This window comes from Caloenas nicobarica, chromosome 18, assembly GCF_036013445.1.
Source record: "Caloenas nicobarica isolate bCalNic1 chromosome 18, bCalNic1.hap1, whole genome shotgun sequence".
NCBI lineage: Eukaryota > Metazoa > Chordata > Aves > Columbiformes > Columbidae > Caloenas > Caloenas nicobarica.
Window position 1 is genome coordinate 1,385,992 of NC_088262.1, and position 16,538 is coordinate 1,402,529.

A 16,538-nucleotide genomic window follows, 5' to 3' on the forward strand; every position below is an offset into this window, starting at 1 on the left:
AAGAACTGGTTTGGGGAGAGGGACTGAGAGCAAGTCGTCCTGTGCTGGGGACCCTCGGACTGTGCCTGGGTTATTCCTGCTGCTCCTGCCCAGCTCTGACACACACACGGAGTCAAAAATTGTAGGAAAACTCTTTTACTTCCTTCCCACCCCCATCCGCGACTCCTTCCCATGGCACAGACGGGGCAGTCGGGATCCTTCACTGCGGGAAGGATTAGCTGAACACCGAGAAACAATTGCTACGGAGGAAAGCGAGACTTACAGCAGAGAAACGTGTTCCCATCAGAACACGTCGTACAGCAGACCCATGCACACTATACAGAGCACAGCTATAGATACAGAGGGTGTATGTACAGGGCAGCGTGGTGCGGTGCTGCTGGGGGGACAACCCCTGGATCGCTATGCCCCGGCTCGGCAGGGAATGGCTCTTGCCTTTAGTAGAGACTAAAGCTCATTCCCTCGCCCTGCGGAATGTCAATGTGGGAGCAGCCTCCGTGGTCCCTCCCGGCTCGTGCCTGGTGCCACCAGCCCCACGGCACACGGGGATGATGAGGGGGAGCCCAGGGACCCCGAGGGGCTGGGACCGACTCGCTGCTGCTGGCAGAGGAGGGGCAAAACACAGGCTGCAGAGCAGCGTCAGGATAATGAACCCCTTTGCTGGCATGTCCAGTATATACACATATGTACAATGCCCCCCTCCCCTCCTGGCCGTGCAGCGTGGGGCGGGATGGCTGCAGCACCCGGGTTTGCATCCCTCAGCCCCTTCTGGTCAGGACACGGCTCCAGGTGAGTTCTCCCTGATCTCTGTCCCCCGTCCCAGGTTTCTGCGGTCCGGGTCCTGGTGTGAGCAGGGAGAGGGCTGAAATCCGGCCAGAGACCCACGCTGGGGGGCCCAAGCCTGGTGGGGAAGGGCAGAGGTGTCCTTGGGTTGGGAAGCAGCAGGTCTCATTTCAGATGTAGTAACAGGAAGGCTGTTTTGGGGTCTGCTGTGCCCTTTGCTTGTGCCTTGCTGGCGATTCCCACTTTGAGCAGCCCTGGGCAGGGTGTGTGTGCAGTGCAGCCCTGGCAGACGGACGGATGCTCTTCCTGAGCGGTTTGAAATCGGCTCATTCACAGCAAGGGCTGGACCATCCCCGGGAGATGTGAGAATTGAGCCCTGCCCTGAAGCAGCAGCAGAGACCCTGGATGCGGTGGGGAGCTGCTGGGGATCGCTGGCTGCACAACTGCCGGTGTTCATGTGGGTCCGGGAGGGAAGGGGCTGCTCCGGGGAGCCTCCATCAAGGACAAGGCTCTTGCTGTTGGGATGGAGAGTCAGGGAACCCTCCAGAGACCAGATGGTGGGGTTCATTAGGAGATAATCAGTTTAAAGAAGTCCAAGGCAGCTTTGGTGCTGGTATGAGGAGCTGTAGAGATGCAATAGGAAGGCTCCAGGTCCAAGCCCAGCCTCTCCCTGCCCGTTTGGCTATTGAGCACTGCTGGCTGTCACAGCAGTGTGTGAGGTGGGCACCGTCAGAGCGTGCCCGGGGTGATGCTCAGCCCAGCCACAGCTCCAGGCTTCGTGCCCAAGGGCTCAGGATGCGGGGACAGCGAGGATGCCTCTGCACAGGGGCTGGCAGACTCTTGCAAGGGCTGCAAACACCCCCCGGGGACAGCCCCAGCACTGGGGACAGCCCCAGCCGAGGCAGCACCGTCGCACACGCAGCCCCGCAGCAAAGCCACCAGCCCCAGCCCTGCTCCGGGTCCGTACAGGGGAGCTCTGTGGGACATGCGGGTCTCCCCATCGCCTCCCATCTGCGATAAATCTGTTCCTGCTGCTCCAGCCGGGCAGGCGGGAGCTGTAATTAATCTCGCCTGCCTGGGGACAGCGTGCGTGTGAAGTGGCAGCCGAGCGGCTCCAGCACTCGCAGGATCAGCCTATTCGCTCTGCAATAACTAGGAGAGATTTCTCATTATGCCGCCAGCAGCCCTGCGAGGCTTTTCAGAACAGATCCAATGTGAGGTCAAGTTCCCACTAAAATCAAGTGGCTGGGAAGGAAAACTTTGTTACTCGCAGCAGCAGCAGCGGTGCTGCTGTTTATTAGCCAGCAATGAACCAGCAGAAGGTTTTATTTTGCTGGTTTCACTGCGAGCGCCGGGCAGTGGCTGCAGCTCCTTCTGGCACGTTTTGCTCTCCTGCCTGTTCCCCCCGGTGAGCTGCGGCAGGGCAGCCATGGGGTGCCCTGGCACCCCCAGGAGCCTCCTTGTGCCCCTGCCCTGCCGCATCCCACCTTGGTGGCCTTTGGGACCTTGGTGGCAGCCCCCTGCGCCCCTCATTCCTCACCACGTTACCTCCAGTCCAGGATGGACCCTGGGTGCAAAGTGGGGAAATGGGGTATTTCAGATCACAGCCCCCTTGCACAGCTCCGAGCTGCCAGAAATGTCACTGCTGGGGGGGTCTGCCAGGACAGAGGTGACCTGGGCTAATGCAGTGCTGGGTGTGGGTCCCCCCAGGGCAAGAAAGCTGGGCTTTCTGTATTTTCAACATTAAATCAGCACAGGGAGGAGATGGTCCCGGCTGGGGGCTCCCGTGGTGTGTGGCTGGGAACAGGCATCTCCCCCATCCCTGGTCAGGGCACTGGTGACAGGGCTGGCACGGGCAGGACCGGGGTGAAGCCAAACACCGGCAGGTCTGGGTCTGGCCCCGCTGCGGGGGTGCGACCATCAGCTCCCACCCCGGGCAGGGGGCTCAATGCCCCTCCCCACGCCCTCCCCTGCTTCCCGCACAAATAACTGCTTCACCGCCCACCAAACCTGAAATACCCAAAGCCTCGCTGATGTGTCGCTGCAGCCGTGACACTGAAGTGACAGTGACACTGAAGCCTTATCCTACCAGAGGGCTCTGGCTGCACCCAGCCCGGCCACCACCATCCGATACGTCACTGTGGTGTGACACACGGCTTGTGTTTTAATTCCTGCAGCATCAGCAGGTCAGCCTGTGCTGTCTCAGAGCCCGGATTCAGCTTTACTTAACAAAGCCGGGGCAGGGATGTGCTCGGTGGGCAGCTGCCTGCACAGGCAGCGAGGGGACAGGGGGACACACAGCGAGGGGACAGGCAACGAGGGGACAGGCGCTGAGCCCTCTGTGTGCCTCAACAAGCGAGCATGTTCTGCGGAGGAGCAGTAAATGGTTAAAAGCAAATAAATGCTGATAACGCCCTGCGCTGCCCCGCAGAAAGCCCCGAGCCCTGCGCTGCGTCCCTGTGTCCCGCAGAGCTGTGCTGGGGGGCAGAGCTGTGCTGGGGGGCAGGTGTCGTGCCCAGCACTGGGCTGGTTTTGGGGGGCTGGTGGGGGTGGCACAGCTGGTGTGTGGGACTCCCCAGGCAGGGACTCGCTGGGCAGAGCTGTGGGGAAACTTCTCCCAGAGCTGGTGCTCTCGGAGCATCGCAGGGGGATACACAGCTGAGCAAGGCAGCACCCCAAAGCAGGTGGCACCTCGTGGGTGACACTCAGCCTCATCGGGAGCGCGAGGTGAAGGCTCCACGGTGATGGGGCCGCTGGAGTGGGATGGGGAGGGGAGGGTGAGTGAGCGCAGGTGGTTCTCTCCACCTAAACCGTGGTGTTCCCGTGGCTCAGCTCTGGAGCCAGAGCCTGCGAACAGAGCCTGGCACAGAAACTGCTCCCGTGGGGAGGGATGAGGGGACACACTGCCCTGTCCTTCCTCACGGCTTGGTGCTGGAAGCCGTGTTGGCCGCTCTGCCCATTCCCTTCGGCTCAGACAGGGGTTGGGGCCAAGTCCCCAGCACCCCCCGCCTCCCGTCCCCCATCCTCTCCATCACCCCTTCCTCTGGCGGGACTTGCCTGGCCGGAGCAGGGCAGTGTCAGCGGTCAGTGCTCACTCACCATGGCAGCCCTGCGATCCTCAGAGCCACAGCAGGACAGGTCCACATCTCCCCTGGGTGTGGGAGCCATCGGCAGCAGGATGCTGGGCTGCTCCAAATCCCCTGTGTTTTGCTGCGGTTTAAATGCTTCCAAGGATCTCCCAGGAGAGACTGACACCGGCGATCGTGCCGTGGCTGCTGAGAGCCGCGGTCACAGCTGCAGGTGCAGCCCAGGATTGATCGTGAGCAGATGCGGGCGGCAGGAGGGGCAGAAGCTACCGGGGACAAAAAAGGGGGAAAATCCTCCATCCGAGGAGCAAACCCACGGGCAGGTGACGTCAGGGCGGGGGAGGGAAGGGGCTCCCCGGCAGCGGGAGCCGCGGGGCTGGAGGAGGCAGGTGCAGCGTGGTGGGACCAGAGGAGCTGCTTCCCGGGGGGCAGCCGGCCCGGTCCTGCTGTGTCCCCTGGCCAGGGCGGCTGTTCAAACGATGCAATCAAACAGCAGCATGGAGCCTTCAGGGGAGGCGATGGAGTAATTTATAAGCCGGGCAAAATGCAACCCCAAATATCCTTGTCTCCACGGGGAGGGTGACTGCGGGAGCGCGCTCGGGCTCTCCGGAGAGCTCCCACCAGGGCTTTTTTATAAGACAGTGCAAGTCTGTGGTGACACACGCGTTGGCACACAACCGTGGCCTCGGCTCCTCCTGAGGTCACCCCGCTCTCTGTGTGTCCACATGCCAGCACCTGTCCTGGGGCAGAGCACCCCAAGCCAACCAGCCCCGGGGTGACACTGGGGAAGCCAGTGGGGCCGCCCCAGCGATGGCTGTGGCCCACAGTGGCACTTTGGTGTTGAAATGCGCTGTGTTGCTACAAGTTGTCTTTGTTTTCCTGGCAAGGCAGCACCTCCTGATCCGTATCCTTCTCAGCACGTGAAAGCCAACCTGCCAGCAGCTCAGGAGGAGCCCACCCGAGGACCCTCCGCCCATCCGTCTGCGCACCCGCGTCCCCTGATCTGGCACCGCTGCCTCAACTCCATACATGCCACTGTCAGCTGGGAGCAAGTGGGGAGAGGAGAGCGAAGGACGGACAACCCCGCTGTCCTCTCAGATGCTCGTCTGCAGGTCACCATTGAGCAGGGTTCTTTGGGTTTCTGTGGTCTCGTTGAGCCTGGATTTGTCCTGCTTGCTGTCGCTCCGGTCCGCCTCGTCCATGCCACTGACCTTCACCAGGCAGAGCACGTTCTGAAAGCTCTTCTTGAAGTTGTCGGACAAGAAGGCATAAAGGATGGGGTTGGCACAGCTGTTGGCGTAACTGAGGACCACCACAAAGTCAAACATGCCCTTGAGGACCGGCGTGGGCACGATCAGGATGGAGACTGAGGAGACATTAAAGATGTAGAAAGGGAGCCAGCAGAAGATGAAGACAGCGACCACGATGGAGACCATTCTGGTGACTTTCTTCTCGGACTTTTTCCTCTTGGAGGAGCCCACTCTGATGCCCGAGGACTTGACTTTGATAATGATGAACAAGTAGCAAAGGCAGATAATGGTGAGAGGCACCAGGAAGCCCAGGATGAAGGCGTAGATGATGAAGCCCGTGTACCAGGCGCCCGACTCTCCCGGCCAGATGATGGTGCAGCTACTCCTGCCGTGATTATGCTGCACCCCAGCATAAATCATGATGGGCATGATCACCAACAGGGAGACGCCCCAAACGGCCACATTGATCATTTTGGCTGTCCTGGGCCGCCTCCACTTGGCAGATTTAATGGGATGGACAACGGCCAGGTACCGGTCAACGCTCATAACCGTCAAGCAGAAGATACTGGTGAACTGATTGATCCCATCCACCGTCATGACAATTCTGCAGATGGCTTTGCCAAAGGGCCAGTGTACCAGGGCGACCTGCATGGCCAGGAAGGGCAGACCGAGCATGAACAGCTCGTCTGCGATGGCCAGGTTGAGGATGTAGATGTTGGTGATGGTCTTCATCTTGGCATAACGAAGGATGACATATATGACCAGCGTGTTGCCGCACAGCCCTATGATGCAGACCACGAAGTAGATGAAGGTGAGGATGGCGTTGCTGGTCAGGTCGAAGTGGTGGCCTGTGGCATTCTGTGACACATTGGTGGGCACCTCCACGGAGAAGTTGTCGAAGGGGGAAGCCGGGGAGAACCAGAACGTGGTGGCGTTGGGCAGCTCATATTCCAGATCCATGGCTTTGCTGGTCCCTGCTGCTTCACGGGAACCCAGATGTCATCTTCCCTTGCTCTAGGGACAGAGGAGAAGATTCTAGAAATTGGAGAATAAGTAGAAATGAAGGTATTCCTGGGGAGGATTTGCCCATCCTGCTGCCAAGCTCCATGGGAGAGATGGTCCCTGGAGGGTCTCTCCCCCAACCACCAGCCCCACGGCCGCCCCGAGCCCCGGCGGTGCCGAGCGGTGCCCCGGGCACAGCGCAGCTCCTCCTGCCTCCAGCGGCACCCGCACTCCGCACTCCCGAAACACAACCGGTGAGTCCCCGCGGGGTGCGACTGATGCCCGGAGCACCGAGCGCAAGGGAAAACCCGTCCCCTCGCCTTGCCTGTCCCCGGGCTGCCAGCCCCGGCCCTCCCGGCCACCCCCGAGCCGGGACGGGCACCCCGAGCCGGGACGGCTCCCGCGGGCGATGCGCTCGGGGCGGGGAGCGGCCGCCCCCCGGTCCCGTCCCGCCGGTGCTGCCCCGGGCGCGCCCCCGCCGCTCACCTGCTCCCGGCCCGGCGCGGGGGCTCCGGCAGCGCCCGCCGCTCCGCTCCCCGGCTCCGCGCACCCGCCGATCCCGGCTCCGCCGCCGGACCCAGCGCACCGGCTGCGCCCCGCCCCGCGCGGGGCGGCTCTGCGGGGCGGGGACAGCGCTGCACACCCTGCTCTGCCCTCCCCTGCCCGCGTTGCCTGCGCTGCCCACCCTGCCCACGCTGCTCACCCTGCGCTGCCCGCCGCGCTTTGCCCGCCCCTGCCTGCCCTCCTTTGCCCACCGTAGTTTCCTCTCCTCTGCCCACCCCGCCCGCGCTGCCCGCCCTGCTTTGCCCGCCCCCGCCAGCCGAGCGGGGCAGCAGCGCTGCCCGCGGTCCGGGTGCTGCCCCCCGCGGCCCCGGCTTTGTGCGGGAGCGGAGCCTCTCCTGCTGTGGGCACATGGGCAAGGGTGTCCAAATCCAGGGGGTCCCAGGGGCATGTGCTGGGTGCTGTGCAGCAGGCAACGTGGGTGCAGGGATCCTGGACCCGCCCTGAGCACGGTGGGACCTGCCCAGCTCCAAGGGGCTCCCAGCAGGAGAGATGTCTCAGGTCCTTCCCCCTCCTCACACGACCTTGGCCTCCCTGCCCGGCTCCTGCTGCAGAAGCTGGTTCTCCACATTTTGATTCCAGTGATGGTGCGAAGGGCTCAGCTTCTCCTGATGTCTCCAGGGCCACCACGGCGGGGAAGGATGGGGCAGGGCGGTGACAGCGTGATGGTCACACTGTGACCCCAGCTGGAGACCCCCAAGAGGTGTCTGAGGGCCCCGGTTTACCCCAGGAAACTGGGAATACCTTGGTCCCAGGATGTGGCATCTCACCACCAAAGGGAAGGTGAGGCAGATCCTTGCTGACTTGGCACAGCCTGAGGGAGCTGGGACGGTGACACGGTGCCCACAGCTTTGGAGTCTCTGGGGACTCACACAACATGGGTGCTACTGCCGCAGCCTCTCCCTCTGCAGTTACCCAGTAACGATGACTGGAGGAGGAAGACCAAAAAAGAGAGGTTTGGGGGAGATAACCTCTGCTCTGGTTTGTTTGAGATCTTGAAAGCAATTAAATAATAGCTATTCCTTGCCCACCCCCCCTTTCCATCAGTTATCAACCAGACAATAGAAAGCAGGAAATTAAGAGTGACTTGGAACAAAGAGCCCTGAGAGAGGCTGCTGATTGCGGCAAGAGGGGCTGCGAGGTTCTCATTTGCACTTTGCCATCCACTTCCCAAGGTGGATCTGAAGGCACAGGGTCCTGAAGCAGGAGCGAGAATCATTGTCAGCCTCAGAAATCTCTAGGAACCTGAAAAAGCTTCTTCTGGTATAGGTGGTGTGGAATGCAATCTCCCAGTGAGGGGGTGTGAGGAGGGAGAGTGAGGATGGTTTGGCTGATGGGGATGGGGTCTCTGCGGGGTGCTGGGGTTGGGATGTCCCGTTTAGTGCCACCTGTGCAAACACCGAGGGCAGCTCCCTGGGATGCTGCTCTGGGCAGAGTATCGGGGGCTGCTCTGAGCTGATGTCCAGCCTGTGAGGAGTGCAGCAGCAGCAGCTGCAGAACCGAGAAGCTGTGCTTGAGCCTTTCGAAGAGCTTTTTTTTATTCTGCTTAGATTTGGGGTTGCATTATAGCCTAGCGCAGGGTCTGATATATACCTCTGGGTGGTCCCTGTTTTGGAGAGACATTGTTTTACCCCAGCAGCTGGTTTGGTGCTGGCAGATAAACTCCTCTTTGTCCTTTAGCCTGGGAAGCATTCACTCTGCTGGAAAGCAATTTATTGATGGGGCTGGATACAGGAGAAATGCACGGCCTCTTCCCACACGGCTTTGACGGCCGATATAACCCAGGGGAGAGGGGCATGGGGATTACATGACCACAAAGCTGTTTTTAAAGTCCTTTCAATTTTCCTGCCATCCATTCCCAGCTGTTCTGCAAGACTCCCTGTGGAAAACAGCGCTTTCGACCCCTGTCCTGGAAATGAGTGTTGTAAGGAGCCGGTGCTTCGGCTGCCAACGGAGGGGTAGGGTGAGCCGGCCTTTCTCCTCGATATGTGGAGGGAAGGCAGTGAGATCTGTGGCATTTTGCAGGGATCAAGGAGGCTGTGCTGGACTGGTGGGGAACTGGAGGAACTGGGAGGCAGCTGCTGTTCCCCAGCAGTCAGGAGGGGAAGGATTTGCTCCCACACACAGCTTGTTCTCCTTGCCTGCAGCTGCCCCACACCGTAGGGTACGTAGGGATCACCACCCACTTTCGGGTGCCACGGGGTCCCCACACACGTCTGGCCCGTCTCAGCCCTGCCTGTTGCTGTCCCCAGGAGTGCCCACAGCCCTTCTGCTGGTCTCTCCCGTTCCCTCTCCCACGGGTGCTTTGGGTGTCCCTGCCTTTCCCTTCCCATCTCCAGCCCAACAGCCACGAGTGGCTCTGGCGGCTCTGCTGGCGCCGGGCTGGAGGCTGCCTGGCTCAGTGACAGGGATGCCTGGGATGGGGGAGGCTTTGCTTTCAGCTCATTAACCAGACAAACAGGCCGGGACCACCTCCCCGCAGCCCCCAGGCAGGGCAGACAGGGCAGGACCCACCTGGCTGCTGCTGGGCAATGTGATGTAATCAGCAGTGATGATGGATGGGGAGGGAGAGGCGCTGGCACCCCCACCTGCGGCCAGGCCAGGCGGCAGCATCCCCACAGCCTCCCCGCAGCATCCCCACCCCGTGGGGTGCAGGTTCTCCGGCGGGTCGGGGGCTCTCCGGGGGTCCTGCACCCCCCGCATGCAGCTCCTTCCCCAGAGCTGCCTCCTGCTCCGGCCAGACCTCCCTGCAGATGGCTCCTTCCACTCCCACCTCTCCCATTCTCTCCTTGCCATTATTTGCCGCTGTAATTAGTTTATTGATCTCTGCCGAGGGTACCGGGACTGGGCTGTGGTGAAAGCTGCCGCACACGTTCCCCAGGAATCATATGGCTAAACCGCTGGTGCTAATGAGCCTTTGGCAACCACAGCCTGAGATCTCTGCTCCTGCCCGTGCCCCTCCCTGCTGTGCCTGGCTTGTTGGAGGGCGATGCACGTTAAATCGGGATTTAACAGTGCTCTGCGTTTGGCAGTCAGGCTTCTGCACCAGCTGGAGATGTCGGGGTCGGTTACAGCACATGCTGATCACTGGTACTCATGTCCCCTCCTGCTCAAAGCAGCCGCGGGTTGGAGCTCGGTGTCAGGGGGACTCTGCACTCCCCCAGCCTTGCAACGCAGCCGTCGTGTTGCTCACGATGAGCCTAAAGCCAGCAGAGAAGCATAAAGCCGTCACTTTGTGCCCTGTGACTAATAGGTGCCATTACCTGGCGGGATGGAGATGGCGCAACCCTGCCTGGCGCTGCCCGCGGGGCTGCGCTGCTCCCGTGCCCTGTCCCCAGGACAACTCTGGCTGGCTGTCCTCTGTCCCTTGGCTGGGCAACCGCCTTGGTGCGGGTCCAGCCTGGCTTCATCCACTGTCCCAGTTTGATGGCTTTGCACTGGGAACATGCCCGGCCACGAGCCCACCCCGCGCAAAGGGCACACAGGGCGGGAGCAGAGGGACAATGTCTGGGACATCTCCAAACCTGCCCCAGTTCGCAGTGCCCCGGGACATCGCTCTGCTGGGATGTGTCCTTCTGCACCTTCTGTCACAGCTGCCCCAGACATTGCTAGGGGTCATATTGCAAAAAAACAAGGTGTTTAGGTCCTGTTGGCCCCAGGGCTCCCCAGAGCCAGGGCTGCAGTGCTGCCCTTTGCAGCATCTCATGCACGTTAATGAGAGAGATTGCATGAGAATTTGAGCCGCTTTTGTTCAAAATGCATTTGAGGGACTCCAGGCAGTGCACTGGGGCTGAGCTGTGGAAGACAAGCGGTTGGTGCGGGGGCAGCTCTGTGATCCTGGGGAAGGTGACATGGAAATGTCCCTGCACGTGGAAATGACACCGGGGAAGGGGGACGTGAGCTGATTTTGCTGATGCTTCTGCACGGAGCCTCCCTGCCATCACGACTGTCCCCATTGCCTGGTACTGCCCACACGTCCCCAGGCAGGGACGTTGCTGCCAGCCGCCCCCAGCCCGTGGCAGCGTGCGGGGCTCCCGTGTCAGCCGTGTCCCCAAGGGCCAGCCCCGCCAGCTGTCCCCAGCCCTGCCAGCGCCTCCGTCACGGCTGGCCGGGGAACCCCGGGGCGGCGGAGGGAGCTCTGTTTGCTCTGTCCCCATGTCCCTCCCAGCTGGCACCTCCTGCTGCATCTGCCTCGTTACAGGAGCTAATGAAGGATGGAGGCAATTACAGGGGGGAGATTGATTAAATCCTAAATCAGGGGAGGATTCAAACGGCCTTGACCTTTCCCAGCTGTGGCAGGGGAGGCTGATCAAAGGCTGTTAAGAGATAAACACCCTAGCAAAGAGGGGTTGTGCTGCAGAAGAGCTGGATATGTCCTTCTGCCACCCGCTGTGCCTTCTGGCGTGACGCGGGCGGGAGGCACCAGCGGGAACCGGGTCTGGTTTGGCTCCTGCTGCCCCGTGTGAGTCCCTCTCCCTCCTGCCATCGCTGCTGGGGAGGAATCGCTGCCGGCTTGGCCACCATGTGCCCCGTGGTGATGCTTTGAGCGGACACCGATGGGTGGGAGAGGACATGGGGGTGCCCGAGGCACCCTCCAAAGGCTGTGGGGACAGATGCCAGCGGTGACGGGTGGAGGGTTGTTTCCAGCAGGCTGCCATGTGCTGATCATTAAGGTGCAGCCTCTGGTCGTTAATGAGCACGGCTGATTGCGCTGCACGGGCACAGCTCACCGTGTGTCGGGCCGTGCTCACGAGCTGCTGGGTGGCAGGAAGGGACACTCCCAGGGCACCCCAAGACCAGGAGGTGCCTTTATGCAGCCCAGCGGGGGGGCTGCGCCGTGCCCGGGGGTGGCGGTGACAGTGACAGCTCCCCCGGCGCCCGCCCGTACCGCCCGCCCGCACCGCTCTCCCGCCGCCTCGCCAGCCCGAAACGCAGAGCCGCGGGCGGCCCGCCCCCGCCGCGCTCCCATTGGCGGCGGTCGCGGGGGTGGGCGGGGCGACGGCGGCGACACGTGTGCGGGCACCAGGAAGTGGCGGCGGGAGCGCCGGGCGGTGAGCGGGGACCGGCCCGGGGGTCGCGGGGTCCGGGGGGGCGGGGCGGGACCCCCGGGACCAGCTCGGGACCCGTAGAGCCCGGGGGTGGCAGGCACGGGGGTGCCCGCCGTGGTGTTTGGGGGGCCCGGTGGGGTGTTGCGGTCCCGCCCTGGGGCAGGGGGAGCCTGGGGGGTACGGGCTGTGGGAGGGGGGGGGGTCTCCTTGTCCCCGGGCCCGGGCAACCGGGGGGGTCCTGACCCGGACAACCACCCCGCAGGGTTTGGCAGTGGCCCAGAGGCATGGCTGGGGGCCCGGGAGGGACCACAGTGGGTGTAATTCATATAAATTTATATATACATGTACAAATACATGTGTATTTCTTATATATTTATATATAAACGTACAAATGCATGTGTGTTTCTTTAATATTTATGCATAAATGTACAAAAGTATGTGTATTTTGATATGTCTACATGTAAATATATAAATATGTGTGCATTTTTATATATTTACGTGTCTGTATTTATACCCACGTGCGTGTTTTCTCAGCAGTGCTGCTCCCCAGGGCTCAGATATAACCCCCCTGCTCCTCCGTGTGATTTGGGGGCCCCTCCCTGGGACTTGTTCCCCTTTCTGCTCTGTCCTGGGGGCTCAGCGGCGCGGGGAGCCGGGTGCTGCGAGGGCGTTCGCCTTCAGCGCAAATAAAATGGGTTTTCGGCACAAAAGAAGTGCCACTCAGAAGTGGGATGTGATGCACATGCCTGGGAAGCGCCCAGGGATGTGGGACGAGGTGTCTGCTCGCTCAGGGGGTTCAGTGCTGGTTCTTTGTGTTTCTTTGCTTTGCCCCCACATTAACTGGGGGTTGTGCCCTGGGTGGGATGTGGTGGATCCTCGCTCCCTCCCGCTCCTCTGAGCTTGGATTAAATTGCAAAGCCTTACTTAGGGGGAAGAGGCGTTGAAGGGAGGGTGGTTGAACTCGCCCCGTCCCCTTTGGCAAGGAGGGGTTCAGGCTGCGCTCCCTTCTGAACCAGGGAGGAATTTGGGGGTTAATCTTTGTTTTTAACCACCTGGTCTCTCCCAGGTCAGCATGATCCCGGGGCACGGGCCGGTGACCCAGGCGGTGCTGGGAACCCTCCTCACCTGGGGGCTGACGGCGGCGGGCTCGGCGCTGGTGTTCGTGTTTTCCAGCGGGCAGGTGGGTGTCGGGATCGTGTCCTCGGTCCCCAGGAGGCAAACGGGGTCCAGGACGCGGGCTGCGCTGTGCCCGTGGGTGGGTTCGGACTTGACGTTGACCCTGGGAGGTCCTGGGGCAGGAGGAGGAAAAATCCAGCTCATTTCTCTCCCGTGTGTCACCGCAGAAGAGGAGAAGAAAATCAAATTCCTGACTGTGGGCTGCGGTATGTGCTGTAGCAGATGGGGCAGAGCACAGGCAGGGCCCTGCGTTTGGAACAGCAGGTTCTCTGCCCGTAACCTGGTTTTGCTGCCGTGTCCCCAGTGCAGGATTTGGGTCAGACTGTGCTCAGAACAAGCAACGTGCTGATCTTTAAGTCATCTCGTATTCCAAAATTAGAGGCCCCTCTCGCTGTTGTTGTTCAAAATTGCCGAGATGAATTTATTATTTATGCCTCTCTCTTGTGATGATTTATTCAGGAGTTTGTTGCAAAGTGAGATTCCCTTTGCAGGAATGCGTTAGTTTTCTTCCTGGGGGAGGGCGATGTGCTAAAGGAGAAAAACGGCGCTGGGGGTGCAGCGGGCAGGAACGCGCTGGTTTCGGGGAGGTAACGGCTTTGTTTGCAGCGGCCCATTGTTAGAGGAGTCAGAATCCTCCAGGGGAGGAAACGCGGGTCAGCGTGTGTCTTTGGGCAGGAAAGTCTGGTTTATGTTTCTGCGTCCTCGGAGCGTTTTGGCGCGGGCAGTGGATGTGCCAGGGCCTGGTCCGGGTGGAAATCACTTGGGTTGCATGACTGGGGAGAAGAAGGTGTTGTCAGCGTGGCGGCCGCTTCCCCCCCGTGCGGTTTGTGGTGTGGCCGCGCTCCAGAGCCTCTGCCGGGGGTGACTGGGGTGTTTTGTGTTTGTTTTTTCTGCAGAGGCGCATCCTGGATGGGAGCTTAGGCTTCGCCGCGGGGGTAAGTACAGCATCCTCCTGCTCATCTCTGCCTGTGCCCTCCCATCGACACCTCCGGAGCCCCACCGCGCTTCGTTTGGCTGCCCGCTCGCATTAGCGTTTCTTGGATAATTGCCCGAGGTGCAGGTGGGGCAGGGAAGCGCCTGGCTTGGCGCTGGTCACGTCTCGGTGCCTGATCGGTGAGGGTGGAGGTGGCGCGAGGTGGGTCATGCCAGATTTGGTTCTCCTGAGTTAAACTCTTCCCGTTCCCTTGGGTTTCCAAACCCCTTCTCCTGGAGCAGCAGGATGATGAGATGGGCAGGAGAGCCCTTGGCCTGCGGGTTCATGTGCACAGCTCAGCTCACTTTGTGCTTCTTGCTCTCCTGCATTAAGGAGCTCTACATTAAGGTGCACACAAAATGTGGCCTTTTTTACATTTTTCTTGAAGGAAGACGTGAAACTGTGCGGCTTGCAATTGTCTTAGGGCTTGTGGATGTTGCTCTCCTGCTGCTGGGGCGGTGGGGAGCAGGTGGGGGCTCGCTCAGATGTGTAAAATCACGGCTGTTTTCCTTCGGGTGCTGTTGTGTGCCCGGGGGATGTGCCCTGGGTGGCAGCTCATCTTCCCCGGGCGGTGGTGGGTGCGCAGGGCTCTGCCCGGTCCCGCTTGCTCTGTCCCGGCCGCGTGGCTGGTACCTGCGGCGTGGCCGGTGCTGCCGGGTTTTGGGGAGCCCTGTCCTGCAGTGCGGGTGACCTGTGACACGGTGACACTGCTTGTGCCCAGGCTGTGCGCAGAGCGGGGCTCCTTCCTCCGTGCGCCCCCAGACACTGCAGTGCCGCTGAGCACGGTGCAATTCGAGTGTTTGCGGCTCTGGAAATCACAGGTTTTCTGCCGTTCCCAACGCCTGAAGCAAACCCAGCTGCACCGAGTGAGATCTTGCCGCGGTGGGTGAGGAGAAGCGCTGCAAAGCCGGGTTTGCTCCCTAGCAAGCTTTCCTGGAACGCGCCCGCGACCTAACGATGTGAATAATTCAACTCGTCTGTTGTAGCGGGTTCTTGGGCCATCATTTATAAATGAATCTCTGGCGTTAGGAGTGGCGTGTTCTGGAGGGTTCCTCTGTGGTCTGATTTCGGAGCTGTTTTTCTCTGGCTCTGCCACACCCTGGTCACCACAAGCCAAGCGGGAGCCGCTTTGGTGGTGTGGGGGTGATGCTGCTGGGACAGCGAGGGCCGGGCTGTCCCCTCGCCATGGCTCGGCTGTCTCCTGTGTCCCCGTCCCCCGGCTGGGGAGGCAGCGGGGGGTGTTTGCCGTGGCCGGGTGCTGCCCCGGCACAGCGCGGTGCCGTCCATGCCACCGTGTCACCGCGTCACCCTGCCAGCAGCACTGAGTCACCCTGTGCGCAGAGGTGTGGCTGGGCTGGGGAACCACGAGTCCTGCAAACATTTGCTTTTCCCCCAGCCTCTTTCAATTTGTGGCGCTCGGGGCACAAAAGGGGATTTTTTTGTTGTTTTTTTTCTGCCGTGTCTGGAGGGGAACATCAGTGGGGAAACCTGCGGTGACAGGTCCCGCTGGCAGAAGGTGCTGCCACATAAACCACCCACGAGCTGCAGTTTGTGAAGGTTTCTAGGTCGTGTCTATGGGCCCGAGCTGCCGCCGCAGGTGCTGGTTGGGCTGAGCTGCCCGTGTCACCCGGGGTCACCGCAGCCGTGGCCGGGACCGGCTCTTTGGGAGGAAGGTGCCAGAGATCCCCAGGTGACGGGGCCACTGGTGCTGCTGGGGCCACTGGGCAGGATGTGGAGCAGCCGGTTTGGAAGCCTGTTTGTACCGTTTTCTCTCTTTTCCTCCCTGTAAGAAGTGTTTCTTTAGGCAGCAATGTTGCTCTGATCACAGACGGCTTCTCTTGCTCCGAGGGTGTCTGTTCATAACACCACATCTTTGCTCTAGATCTCTTGCAGATACGGACGGGCTGTTTCTCTGAGCAGTGGGATAGAGGCAGAACTGAACTTCCACGTTATCTCTGCTCTGAAATCTGGGCTGCTGGGTTTAATTAAACTTGCCTTGGTGCTTAGTCAGAGTCAGCAAACCTTGTCCTGTGCTTTCGGAGGCGGGTGTTGCTTCTAACCTCGCTGTTTAGGTGCTCGGCTCGGGGTCCCCGATGGCCATCGGGGTTCCAGGGAGCGTGCAGGGTGCTCTCCGAGACCAGGACCGCTGGGGAAACGGTGTAACAAAGGGTTCTTTCTCCTGTTGGGGATGACTTACCTGCTCATCTTCTGGGAGCTTGCAAAGCCAAATAAAACCAGCATCGATTAAAAAAACTTCTGTACCACTGCCAAGCCAGGAGGACATGGAACAGGGATGTCCGGGTGACCCTCAGGAGGACGGTCTGGGATTCAGAGCGTTAATTTGGGATTTGCCTTCACTACGGATGCTCCATCTGGCCTGGGGAGCCGGTGTGGGATGTGGTCCCGGCTGGGATGTGCAGGGAGCATCCCGACTGCGGAGCCAAACCCCTTTTGGCACGGCTCGAACCGACCGCGTCTGGTGGCACGAGTGTCCCCTGGGCGAAGGGGACCCGTGCGGCTGGTCACTGCGGAACGGAGGAGCTCGGCTTCTTCCAGCCCGGCGCCTCCGCTCGGCTGTCTGAGCATTTCGCTCCTCTCTGCCTCAGTTCCCTCTCTGGAAATCGTGGATAATAGAGGGTTTTGTATGAGGAAGCCTCCGAGG

At 60.9% G+C, this 16,538-nt stretch overlaps 2 protein-coding genes across 2 annotated transcripts in view; one reads left to right on the forward strand and one right to left on the reverse strand.

Annotated features, from left to right (window-relative positions):
- Positions 1-4,958: 4,958 nt before the first annotated feature.
- SSTR2 (somatostatin receptor 2) lies at positions 4,959-6,076 on the reverse strand. The gene has a single exon (XM_065647941.1). The coding sequence runs from the start codon at positions 6,074-6,076 to the stop codon at positions 4,961-4,963; it is 1,116 nt and encodes a 371-aa protein (XP_065504013.1). The 3' UTR covers positions 4,959-4,960.
- A 5,607-nt stretch (positions 6,077-11,683) lies between these two features.
- Positions 11,684-16,538, forward strand: part of SLC39A11 (solute carrier family 39 member 11) — a 77,681-nt gene continuing 72,826 nt past the window's right edge. The window contains exons 1-3 of the mRNA XM_065648204.1: positions 11,684-11,730; positions 12,794-12,907; positions 13,800-13,838. Coding sequence (XP_065504276.1) covers positions 12,800-12,907; positions 13,800-13,838 — 147 coding nt within the window. The 5' untranslated portion in view covers positions 11,684-11,730; positions 12,794-12,799. The remainder of the gene's footprint in view (positions 11,731-12,793; positions 12,908-13,799; positions 13,839-16,538) is intronic.

Excerpts from the sequence above, each read along its gene's own strand:
- SSTR2 (XM_065647941.1), bottom strand. The coding sequence starts at position 6,076 with ATGGATCTGGAATATGAGCTGCCCAACGCCACCACGTTCTGGTTCTCC.